The following is a 13,387-nucleotide window of genomic DNA, read 5'->3' as shown; positions in this document are numbered from 1 at the left end:
GGAACAGAAGATGAGGCGCTGGAAGAGGGACCATCATGGAGGACAAGCCCCTACACGGGATGTACCACCGGACCATAACTGAAGTGGCTGATCTCAAGAAGTCCTATCAGTGGCTAGAGAGGGCTGGCCTGAAGGACAGCACAGAGGCACTCATTCTGACTGCTCAGGAGCAGGCCCTGAGCACCAGAGCCATTGAGGCCCAGATATACCACACCAGACAAGACCCAAGGTGTAGGTTGTGCAAAGAGGCACCTGAGACGATCCAACACATAACTGCAGGGTGTAAGATGCTGGCAGGGGAAGCCTACATGGAACGCCATAACCAGGTGGCTGACATCGTCTACCGAAACATCTGTGCAAAGTATGGACTGGAAACCCCAAGGTCAAAATGGGAAACACCTCCGAAGGTGGTGGAGAATGACAGAGCGAAGATCCTGTGGGACTTCCAGATCCAGACTGACAAGATGGTAATGGCGAACCAACCAGATATCGTGATCATAGATAAAGGGCAGAGGAAAGCCGTTGTAGTGGATGTAGCCGTCCCAAGTGATGGAAACATCAGAAAGAAGGAACACGAGAAACTCGAGAAATACCAAGGGCTCAGAGAGGAGCTGGAGAGAGCTTGGAAGGTAAAGGTGACAGTCATGCCTGTGGTGGTTGGAGCACTCGGGGCAGTGACCCCCAAACTAGATGAGTGGTTGCAACAGATCCCAGGAACAACATCGGACATCTCAGTCCAGAAATGTGCAGTGCTGGGAACAGCAAGGATACTGCGCAGAACCCTCAAGCTTCCTGGCCTCTGGTAGAGGACCCGAGCTGAATGAGGGACGGACACCACCCGAGGGGGGGTGAGACGAGGATTTTTTTATATATATATATATATATATATATATATTTATATACTTTTTTTTTTACACAATTGTAACAATCTAATCACATAGGATACTAAAAGTTATCAAAGTCAACAGGCAAAACGTAATCAGAAAAATGTTCAAATTTCTAACTTGTAACAACTTATTGAAACTGCTCCAAATAAATTGAATAAAAGTAAAGGATGCAAAGTATTCCATAAATTACAACTTTTTACAAAGGAAGTGAAGGGTGCAGGACGATTCAGCTCCTTATCACGAGCATTCTCTTTGTTTCCAATTTTGAAATATTTTTGTGACCTTTGAGTCTTCCTGAAATTAGAAACCCACTTGGGCAGCTAACAATGGACCCAATTAATTACCAACTCAATTGAATTGCAAATAGAAATCAAAATAAAATGTTCACATTTCGAATTATGTTTTCTTTCTCCATATTAGGTATTTTAGAAAGATTATCGGACCGATGTCATAGATTTTAAACGCAAACTGACTTTTACCCTTCAGTGTAGGGACAGTGAACCAACACAAAGATTTCCCGTGGCATTTTCCTTCGTTCATTGCGTGAGAATAGGTGAGACCTGTGACTGCTTCACCACGACAATGAGCTAGCTAAATGCCCTAAACATCTGACAGTTCCTGGCCAAGAAGAACACCTCAGTGATGGAGCAAACATCATACTCACCCGACCTAGCTTTGTGTGAGTTTTCCTCTTTCCCAAAAATTGAGGGACCTTGAGGGATCTGTGTTGAAGAGGTGGATGACCTCAAAATGATCATGACAATGGCACCTCTGAAAAATCCCCTAGGAATGTATGAAGTTGTGGCAGAGAGGGCTGTGAACATGCGTTAAGACTTCAGGGATGTTATTTCATAATTGATAATTCATAGTTTGGATATTAATTTGAATATATCCATTGTGCGATCAGTCCTGGAACCTTTCTGACAAAGCTCTGATGTTAGTTTTTTAATTCCGTAATTGACAAGCAAATTGAGGCCTAACTCCCCTCCTATTCCCTTTTTGTGGGGGTTTTGGAAATGTTAGGCCAATAGACACACCATGTTTGTGGTGATGCTGTGTGGCTAAGTTGTGATTCATTTTGCACCAAACAATGTTAAGGATTGTGCAAACATTTGTCATTGGCTGTCTGACTGATGCTGCGGGATACGCAAGGTGGCGTGATATTTCGTGTTCAGTCTGAGCCAAGCATTACAGGCCAGACTTGATTCAGGTTGGCGGCTTGTACAATTTTTTTTTCTCGTTTATTTTCTTGAAGTCTCAAAAATTTTAACAGTTAGCCTGTCATGTTTATCATCCAGATGTCAGTCCAAACATCCATAAACAGAAGGCGTCTAGGAATCCGAGCAGCCTTCCAAGTCCTTCGCTTTCATGACGCTGAGAATGCTGCTGGGTAAATGAGCATACTCAGACACACAATGTACTTAAAATGATTCACCTCTTATTACTTCATGGCTTTGTCAAGGCTTTGACCGTTTTTTCTTTCAATCCATGACCATGATGATTAGTGGTTTAATGCTAAAGCGATGACTGCACTGAACTAAATTTCTGCATACAACATTCACATACGTGAGGCATTTTCAAAAATGAAACAACTCATCAAAAATTGCTTATGGGTCTGAAAGTGTATGTTGGATTCCTACTAAAGGTCTGTTTGTAAACGATGTACAGGTTCTTCTTTTCTTTATACCCCACTTTTATATAAGTTATACCCCACTTGTAAATGCACAAATAATGTACCTTAACTGCAAAAAAGTATTGACATTGATTTAATTTTAGGGAACGTGTGCCAATTGATGCTGTGCTACAAGTGATGTCCAGGATCCAGATGCACAGCTACTACAGAGAGGCCATCACTTCTGTCAGAGCTCATTGTGGCTACATTTAGTACACCGATCGATCCACTTGAACCATGTTCTTTAAATTCACTATAACTGTCCTGTCAGCGTGATGTACAGTGCCCTGAAAACGTATTTGCCTTATATTCAAATGTGTATTATTTCCCCATTGGAAGGTTTGAGGAGTGGGGAAAGTATGCAAAAACAGGAATTTAAGATGAGGGCAAATATTTATTCTCGGCACTGTAGATCTGCTGATGCTGCTGCAGAGAAACTGGGGTCACAATGTTTGTTTAAAAATAAAAATAAAATCCTTTGTTGAAGTGAACCTCACCAAAACCCCAAATTGGAATGTGAGTTGAAATTCCCCTTGAGGGACACCAATGACGTATAATGAATTCAAAATTCAAAAGCGATACAACCTCTGAATCTTACTTTCACTTTGCTTGATGCTTGTTTCAGGAGACACGTCAGTATCAGACTGAAGGCTTTATGAATAAAGAGCAGTTTAAACAGATATTTGATGAGCTGGATAAAGACCGTATAAACGAGGTACAGTATTTCAAACGGAATGTGAAAGAGCGCAAGGATAATACTCTTTAGTTGGCAGTTGAATATTGTTCATAGACCTGTGTTCTTCACAGCACCCTCCCGCACCACAGTATAACTCAGTGGTATTGCAGAAGCTGCAGGTGATCTTCAGCCACTACTATTTTACTGTATTTGGCAACGCGGTGGCGTTGACCCATGTGGTCTGCATATGTGTAAGTAAAATACCTTTGTCTTTCTGAGCATGCACAAAAAGCTGTTGTCATGTCCCAGTGTACCAACCTCAAGCTGTCACTTTATCCTGGAGCATGTCATTCCATACCATAGGTTTACCCCACTACTGAAAGCCTACTTTTTTTCAGATTTTGCTGAAATTGTGTGGGTATGTCATAGCATGGCAGGCCAAATTTTGTAATTTCAGCTTGATTTGATCATCGGTTTCCAAGATATTGCAGTTTGATTTTTTTTTTCATCAAACCCAGGTATCCATGGAAAGAGGAAATCATAAGCAATCCAAATCTGGCATTTGTTTTTCCATGCTATGATTTGACCCAACACAAAATTGATTTTGAAATTGTTTTTTTGTGGTGTAATCTGAGGTGAAATGACCCAAATCTGAATCATCCAAAAAGTCTTGTTGCTCTAATATAGTATAATATAGCTTAGAGTCTGATAATTATACTCTGAAAGCTCCTGTATTATTTAGCTATACAGTATTATTTTCCCTATGTTCAAACTCTATTGGACTCTGAAAACTGGCACAGCTTCTAAATAACAGATGTGAGTCCATCAAAATTCAATCGCATTGGGTTGTGTGACACTAGTCCAACTGAAATTTGGTTGTCTTTTAAAATTAATTTCCCATTGAGATTGATTGTTTTGGAATAATTTGTTCCAGAGTCAAAACTGTTGCCATTTTCAGAATCTGTAGGCTTTAATATATCAGGAAACCGTTTCAAAGTCAGCGTTTGATGTCATAGCTTAAGATGGCCTCATACTGTCCGATTTTAAGTGTTTTTTACAGTATTCATCTATACAAATAAATTGTCCTCTTCTGCTGCTAATACTGAAAACAAGGGTAGTAACAAACAAATGTGCATTAGCATTGATACAAACATATCCTATCCCTGGTCAAAGGGGACTTGACCAAGGATGGCGCTAGAGGAAATTCCCCACCGATATCCCACCCCGAGAGCCAAGGAAGGAATTGTGTGCTCATGAACACTTGACAGATGGTCCGTGACAGCTTTTAGATGTAAATATTTGTTTGTGATTCAGACTGTGTTGGTATTGAATTCAGACAAGTCCACCGGAGAGAGAGATAACCTTTACATGGAGGTAAGCTCAACCATAAATTATCTTTGATGTTGATGAGCATTCAGTATGACTGTGACATTTAAGCAGCACCACTTTCTCTTGTCATTCCATAACAGATTATCAACATGTGTTTTATCATCTACTACCTATCTGAAATGTGTGTAAAGATATTTGCCTTGAGTTGGAAAGGGTACCTTTCCTACAGGAACAACATCTTTGATGGATTCCTCACCATCCTGCTCCTGGTAATTTAGTTTGACACAATCTTCCTCAAACTTGTCATTGAAATAATTTAGTAATGCATTTCATCTCATGGTATTTACAATGAAAATGAAAAGTCTGGACTTCCTGTTCAACTGTCAGGTTTTTGGGAGATCAAAACCCCAAGAAATTGCAGCATGAATAATTTCAAAACATTTTCCAATGTTATTGTGACTTGTAACATGTACAACACAATACAAAAAAATTGAAAAATTTACAAGCGGGTTAATATTAGTTTCTAAAAGCAACTGAGATTACTATGTTGTTGCACAGATGTGCACTCCCTCTAATACTGTAACTTAGGATGTGAATGTGTTCAGAATTAACCAATCAAACTCAATTTAAATGGTACGAAGCACACACCGACCACCAATCTTCCCTGTAAATTTCCAAGCGTCTGAGCATTTACATAAACCCCCAGAGCATTCTTTAGACCACGGTGAGCAATATCATGTTCTTCTACTTCTTCCTCGCATAACTTTGCTGCTATGAAGTAGGAATTTCTCCATTGTGAGACTATTCAAGGTTTTCTTATCTTATCAGACATGCACACAGTGCAACAAGTATCACACCTGTCTAGTTACATGATGTAGGTATGCTATAAAAGAATTCAAACAAACCACCTTGATATAAAAATACAACATGTCATTGAAGAGATCTGCGAGACAAATAAAATCAGCCCTAGTTTATTTTTAGTTTTATTTTAAGAATATTTAATTTTCAAAACAAACTGTATACAGTACTGTAAATATGGTTCAACATTGTCCACTTCTGTGATCCTGCGCACCAGGGTCACTGTGTACGCCAGGGGTGCCCAATACATAGATTGCGATCGACAGGGAGTCAGTGGACTGGTCCCAAGTCGACCACGAGGGGTGCGAGGAGGAAATGGGAGGGAAACGAGATATGTGTGTCCGTGTGTTTCGGTTTCATTCATGTTTGGGGCCGTTCCTGCTGTTGCTCATTGTGGCGTGCGTGCGTGTATATGCGTGCATGTGTATATGCTTGCACGTTCGTGATCGCATCGATCGCGGGAGGTTGATCGCTTCAAAAGTCCATCTTCGGTCAAAAAAGTTTATCCACCCCTGGTGTATGCTGAGAGGGTGAGACCAGTGCACAATTTAGAGGCAACATTGCCTGTGACTCTTTCATGTGCCAATGTAGTTCTGTGTGATCAAATGAAGAAATGATGTGTAGAATTATTTAAAAACATTGATTGTTTTTTATAATGTTATTTTGATATGTGACATGGATATTTGTGCAAGGGTGCCACAAAGTCAGTGGCTTTCGAGGCTCAGAGGAGTGCACGTGTCCACAAACATAGCGATAGCTGGTGCCATTTACATTGGGTCTAGGCCCAAGACCCAAGCAGCAGATAACCTGTTATGTTTCTGTTAAGAAACCTGGCTTCAGACTTCAGCTGAAAACTAGCATTCATGAGCATTGACACTGTTTATTCTTGTGTTAATTAATGTGCACTGTCCTAATGAAATAACTAAATAAAAATAAAAACCGTCAGTTCTACATGAAACACCAAACCCTCATTCCTGAGGCCGGTTTAAACCTGTTGCGCATTGTGCTCCAATATAATTAGATCACATCTCAGACTATCGGTGTTAGCATGAACATGTAATTTAGTGCCTGCTTTTTAGGAACTTAGTCAATCAAGCCTCCTCTGTCTGAGCAGGATGTCCGCCTAATTTAGTTTCATGAGTGTATTTCGCTACATTTGTCAATGAACTTTTTTTTTCTACCTTTAGGTCCTGCAGATAACTATATATGTCACCTACCGCCTTCCTCATTCACATGTGTAAGTTAAATTTTTAATATGTTGGACTGATTATAATCCCTCAAAAGAGAAATTCAATTCACACTCTGCTATATATATTTCATGTTGCTCACTACACACATACAGTGGACCCAACAGCCTTGCAGGCATATGTATAAGGAGAGATGTCATTGGGTTCACTCTTCAAAAAAAACCAACAGACTTTACATTGTAAAGTTTTGCAGCAATTTGATGACTTATTATATGCAGACGTTGTATCGGTCTGTCGTGGTAAAGAAGGAGCTGAGCGAAAGGGCGAAGCTCTCAATTTACCGGTCGATCTACGTCCCAACCCTCATCTATGGTCACGAGCTATGGGCCGTGACCGAAAGAACGAGATCCCGGATACAAGCGGCCGAAATGAGTTTTCTCCGCAGGGTGTCCGGGCTCTCCCTTAGAGATAAGGTGAGACGCTCGGTCATCCGGGAGGGGCTCAGAAGACCCGCTTCTCCTCCACATTGAGAGGAGCCAGATGAGGTGGCTCGGGCATCTGATTCGGATGCCTCCTGGACGCCTCCCTGGTGAGGTGTTCCGGGCATGTCCCTCTGGAAGGAGACCCCTGGGACGACCCAGGACACTCTGGAGAGACTATGTCACCCAGCTGGCCTGGGAACGCCTCGGGATCCGCCAGGAAGAGCTCGAAGAAGTGGCTGGCGAGAGGGAAGTCTGGGCTTCCCTCCTAAAGCTGCTGCCCATGCGACCCGACCCCGGATAAGCGGTGGAAAATGGATGGATGGATTATATGAGAGGTGGTGATTATGATTGAACGGCTCTGCAAACAAACTGCCTGTGTTTCTGTATGTGTCACGACAGGGACCCATCCTCAGAGGGAGTATTTTCACTGTGGGAGATGGTTCGCTTTGTTAACATGCTGGTTGTCTTCCGCTTCCTGCGCATCATACCAGATATCAAGGTAGGTAGCAGTTGGGTTAGGCAACTTTAACAATGAGTTTGTGCTTACAGAAAGGCTGCACATTTGGTTAAGGAAAGGTACGTTAATCAGTAGAGCACAAAGCAATTCAAACTGCTTTACAGGTGCAGTGTTACCTCTACTTACAAAATTAATTGGTTCTGGAAGAAATTTCTTCACCAGAGCATATTGTAAGTAGAGATGCATTTTCCATGTAAATACCCTAATCCGTTCGAAGCCCCTCCAAAGTTCAGACATAAATGTTTTCTAAAGCATAAAAATGCATCAAAATTGGAACAAATACATGTTACAATTAGATTATTGCACAATAAATAAGACTTGTGCACAATGTAAAAAACAAAGAATAGAGAATAAAAATGGTCATTTCAGTTTTAACTGCGTCCTCACCGTTTTTTCCCCCCTCTTTAGTTCATGTTCTCCCTCAGAAGTGGTTTTTGCCTGGCGTTTTGTCACAAACCGATCCAAGGACGTTTGTTTTGTCGGCTTTTAACAATCCTTCGAAAGTGTGCAATGCAAACATCAGCATAGTGAGCGGATCGCCCGACTGGTGAACACATTTTCTGGGTGATTCACATTTACGTAAAACTATCGGAACGCCTCATGGCCTGAAGGGCGAATGACGAGGACGTTGCATAGACACATATCTATCGATCTAAACACATAGACACGTGCGGAAGCGGTCCCTCTTTGCCAAAGGGATGCCAGAATGATGCTCAGTAGTAGCCAATGGCAGAGCTGTTATAAGGATGTTGCATTCAGGAAACTCGGCGCTGCGACGCGTAGCCCATGCTGTATTTTTACCTTTCGTAACTTGAAATTTTGTATGAAGAGACGTTCGTAAGTAGAGGTACCACCGTACATGAAATTACAAGAAGGTAAATAAAATCATTCTCTAAGACAAAAATCATGATGGATTAAATTAAAAATAAATCAATGCAGGTCAAATACTTTCAAGTGTAATTGGCACAGCTAAAAAGATTTGAACGCTGCCAGAGTTGAGGCTTGTCTCACATATTATGAAATACCGAAAGATATCTTCACACACGTTTAGTCCTGATTCTGGGCAACAGCAAAAGAGCACACTGTGAGGTTCTTGGTGTCCGAGACCGTTTATATTGTTTGTTTGTTTCTTTGTTTCTTTGTTTATTGAGCATATATAGTACACACAATAACAGGTTGACAAAAGTCAAACAAAAATTATGAAAGGAAAATTAGAACGTACATAAAAGAAGAAAACACACATCATCACAGTTGAATGTTCAAAGGAGTAGGAAGAAGTAAATAACTTATCTAGTCCTACCCCTTATTATGTATTGTTTTGTGTTTTTTGTTATTGTAAAGTGTCCTTGGGTGTCTTGAAAGGCGCTTATAAATAAAATGTATTATTATTATTATTATTATTAATTTGAATTGATCATTTTTCAAAACAAAGAAGAAAAGAAAAATCTACATATCATCAAATACTTTTACCCTTATGTATACTATACTATTCTATTTATACACCTTTTGGTTTGTATATATATAGTTATTCTTTCTCCTTTTGTATTTCAATTTTCTGATATTCATTATAATTAGCATTTCTTGAATACAATTGATAAATTGATCAAAATCCAAAACAAGAACAAACAGTTGTATTGCTATATTTTATAAGTACCGTATATCAAATTTATCTTCTTAATTCTGATTCATGTAGTTTTTTTTGTACTAATCTTTTGAATTTGTTTTTGAACTCCTCCAACGATTTACTCATTTTCAGGTCCGTTTCAAGCCACAGATTGACACCTATTACTGATACACACCTTTGCTTGATGTTTGTTCTTGTTCTGGATTTTTTGTATTGATTAGTACCCCTTAGATGATAACAGCTCTCTCTAATTTCAAAAAGCTGCTGGATATTTTGGCAAAGGAGATTGTTATGTGCTTTATACATTAATTGGGTAATTTTGAAGTCAACCAGGTCGTAGAATTTCATTGTGTTTAATTTGATGAATATTGGATTTGTGGGTTCTATATATTTAGACCTATTGATTATTCTGATTGCTTTTTTTTGTAGTTTTAAAACAGGGAGTGTGTTTGTTTTACAGGCTTTTCCCCATATTTCTACACAGTAGGTCATATATGGGAGTAATAATGAGTAAGAGAATGTATACAAGGAGCTCTTATTCAACACATCCTTAGTTTTGTGGAGTATCCCGATAGTTTTGGATATTTTTCTTTTAATGTTATCTATGTGTGGCTTCCAGGATAGTTTTGTATCTGTTACTAGTCCAAGAAACTTATTTTCATAGACTCGTTCTATTTCAATTGAATTTATCTTTATTGTAACTTGGTCTTTGATTGGTCTCGTGCCAAAAACAACTACCGTATTTTCACGACTATAAGGCGCCATTAAAAGTCTCAAATTTTCTCCAAAATGGACAGGACGCCTTATGATGCGGAGTGTCTTGTCTATGCGCTGAGTTCCAAAACCTGACTGACAGCCGACACGCTGTTTATATAGAGAAAAGGCGGAAGTGACTGTGGACAGGCATGCGGCAAAGAAGTCGGCCAATCAGTGAAGGGTGGGCGTGTATATATACATATATGGAGAGAGAGAGAGAGAGAGAGAGAGAGAGAGAGAGAGAGAGAGAGAGAGAGAGAGAGAGAAAAGGCAGACGTGAGTGAGGACAGGCATGCGGCGAAGAAGTCCGCCAATGAGTGAAGGGTGGGCGTGTAAGTGGACGCTAAAGGGACGCCCCAAGAAGGTACCAACACCTGTATAGAGTGTGGCTATGTGCATTGTTGCAAAACAACCTCGGTTTTGGTTTCTAAGAACCCCCGAAAATAAATTCTACAAAGAGACACGCCTACGAAGCTCAGTTCAAACTTCAAGCCATCGGTTATGCTTTTGGCATGCGTGCCCATCTCACAGCAGCGGTGAAAAACCAAGTCAAGCAAATGAACTCTGAGCTTGCCTTTATTCCCGGAGGCTTGACTAATGAAATCCAACCGCTGGACATCGGCATCAATCGGGCGTTCAAAGCAAAGTTGCGACCGGGCGTTCAAAGTAAAGTTGCGAGCGGCATGGGAACAATGGATGATCGATGGCAAACACAACTTTACAAAGAGTGAGAGGCAGCGCTGGGCGAGTTACGCCACAATTTGCGAATGGATTGTGGCTGCTTGGACGAACGTGTCTGCTTGCACTGTAGTTTTTGGCAAAGCCGGCATCATTTCTGTGGAGCCACATGGCAATGAGAGTGACTGACAACGAGAGGGAACACGGCGTTTTTGATGGATTACCGGTACTTGCACAATTGTTCAATTCTGATACAGAGGATGAGGACTTTGATGGATTTCTGGGTGATGATTGATCGAAAAACGTGAGTACATTGTACGATGGCTAAATAAAATACAACGGAACTCAGTTTTCCATTGCCTTTTTAAAAACGTGTTTTTAGCTTGTATCTGTATGTCTTGGCATGCTACCGTATGCTACAAGCTAACGTGTTTTTAGCGTGCGCGCATGCATGCCATATGTTTAAGCTGGCGTATGTTTTACCACTGTAAAACTGCGCCCAATAATACAGTGTGTTTTGTCTATGTGTCAAATACAGAAATAGCACCCATTAATGAGATTACGCCCAACCATACGGTGCGCCGAATGGTCGTGAAAATACGGTAACTTAGTTTTTATTCAATTTAAAGATAGTTTATTTCTGTCGAACCAGTTTTTTAATTTTGTCAATTCATTTTCCACAGTTTTCAGGAGTTGTTCCATATTTTTTCCAGAGCAGTAAAAGGTTGTATCATCGGCGAATAGGACGCATTTGAATTGTTTTGACACACTACAGATATCATTTATATATAAAATGAATAGTTTTGGTCCAATCACTGACCCCTGAGGCACTCCATGGATAATCTTCAGTAAATTGGATTTTTTGTTTTTGAACTGCACATACTGATATCTGTTTCTAAATAACTTTCAATCCATTTATATGCCGTGCCTCTGATACCATATCTCTCTAATTTATTCAATAATATAGTATGGTCTATAGTATCAACAGCTTTTTTTAGATCTAGAAAAATCCCGACCGTGAATTCTTTATTATCTATATTAGTGGCTATTGCTTCCACAAACTCCATTGCTGCCATTAAGGTGGTCCGTTTTTCTCTGAAGCCATATTGATTTTCACTTAATAGCATGTGTGTATATATGAAGTTGTCAAGTCTGCGAGAAAATAATTTTTCTAATATTTTTGAAAATTGTGGTAACAGTGATATTGGCCTATAATTTGTAAAGAATTGTCTTTCTCCACTTTTAAAAATTGGAATGACTGGCTGTTTTCATTTTTGATGGAAAAATACCGTCTTTAAATGACAGGTTGCATATATATGTAAAGGGTCGCACTACAAATTCTATAATCTGTTTTACTATTGTCATATCAATATTAAAACAGTCAGTTGACTTTTTACTTTGATATGTTTTTACAATATTTAATATTTCATTTTGATTCACAGCAGTAAGAAACATTGTGGAAGGATTTTTTTTCTATGTATTTATCTATTTCAAAAGAATTTATTGGATCAGGAATTTGTTTGGCTAAGTTACTGCCGATATTAACAAAATATTCATTAAATTCATTTGCTATTTCTGCAGTTTCCTCAATAATGGTATTTTTGTCTTTCATAAAATACTCCGGATAATCTACTTTATTAGAGGTATTTCTAATTACATGATTTAAGATTTTCCAAATTTCTTGAGTGTTGCTTTTATTTTGCTCTAATAATGCATGAAAATGGTCTCTCTTGCTAGTTCTTATAATGTTTACTAATTTGTTTTTATACGTCTTATATTTTGTTTCAGCTTCTTTAGTTCTGGATTTTAAAAACGATTTGTATAGATTGTTTTTCTTTTTACATGCATTTTCTATGCCTTTTGTTATCCATGGCTTACTTTGTTCATTTGACTTTCTGGTGACTTTAATTACTGGGAAATGTTTTTCGTATAGGGAGGTTATGGTTGACTGAAATGCATCAAACGCAGTATTTGGGTCATCGTTTGTGTAGACCTCAGACCAATTTTGCTTGTCTAGGTCGAGCTTGAAAGCTGAGATGGAATGTTGGGTTCTGAGTCTTATTTCTGATGTGTGAGTAATTGGTATAGTTTTTCTATCGAAGTAATTGTATAGGACTGCAAAGACCGGTAGATGGTCACTTATATCAGTTATGAGGAGTCCACTTTCCTTTTTATGATCAATCTTATTTATAAATATATTATCTATCAATGTGGCCGTATCAACTGTTATTCTGATGGGTCTCAGAATGACTGGGAAAAGACCGTTGCTATACATTGTATCTATGAAATCTGTTGTTTTTTTGTGTCCATTTGGGTTTAATAAGTTGATGTTAAAGTCGCCACATATTATTCGTGTTTTCTTGTCATTAGAACAACTCAGCATATCTGTCAGTTTTTTATTAAATGTGTCTAGACAAGATCCTGGTGTCCTATAAATGCAACTTATAATAACATTTGATGCATTTTTAATGTGTATTTCAAGAGTTAAACATTCCATTAGATTCTCAGTTGTGTTTGTCAGGCTCTCAATTTTGCTGCATTGCAGTGTTTTATCTACATATATTGCAACTCCCCCTCCTTTTTTGTCTTCCCTATGAGTTGCATACATTTCATATCCATCAATTTTCATTTCACTTGTTTTTTCATCATCAAGCCAAGTTTCTGATATGGCAATTACTGTAAATTTATTAAATGTAGTCAAATATTCTTTGATTTTGGTGA

At 39.1% G+C, this 13,387-nt stretch overlaps 1 protein-coding gene across 3 annotated transcripts in view; it reads left to right on the top strand.

Annotated features, from left to right (window-relative positions):
* The window catches only part of tpcn2 (two pore segment channel 2), an 89,452-nt gene that overhangs the window by 54,332 nt on the left and 21,733 nt on the right, over positions 1-13,387 (top strand). For all 3 annotated transcript variants that reach the window (XM_086106225.1, XM_086106224.1, XM_086106226.1), the window contains 8 exons: positions 2,186-2,277; positions 2,664-2,745; positions 3,185-3,274; positions 3,367-3,486; positions 4,550-4,609; positions 4,705-4,833; positions 6,610-6,659; positions 7,491-7,590. In XM_086106225.1, the coding sequence (XP_085962351.1) occupies positions 2,186-2,277; positions 2,664-2,745; positions 3,185-3,274; positions 3,367-3,486; positions 4,550-4,609; positions 4,705-4,833; positions 6,610-6,659; positions 7,491-7,590 (723 nt within the window). The remainder of the gene's footprint in view (positions 1-2,185; positions 2,278-2,663; positions 2,746-3,184; positions 3,275-3,366; positions 3,487-4,549; positions 4,610-4,704; positions 4,834-6,609; positions 6,660-7,490; positions 7,591-13,387) is intronic.

This window comes from Hippocampus guttulatus, chromosome 3 (genome assembly GCF_054856545.1).
Source record: "Hippocampus guttulatus isolate MCC_2025c chromosome 3, RoL_Hgut_1.0, whole genome shotgun sequence".
NCBI lineage: Eukaryota > Metazoa > Chordata > Actinopteri > Syngnathiformes > Syngnathidae > Hippocampus > Hippocampus guttulatus.
The sequence above is the reverse complement of the archived record's forward strand: the minus strand, read 5'-3'. Positions and strand labels throughout refer to the sequence as shown.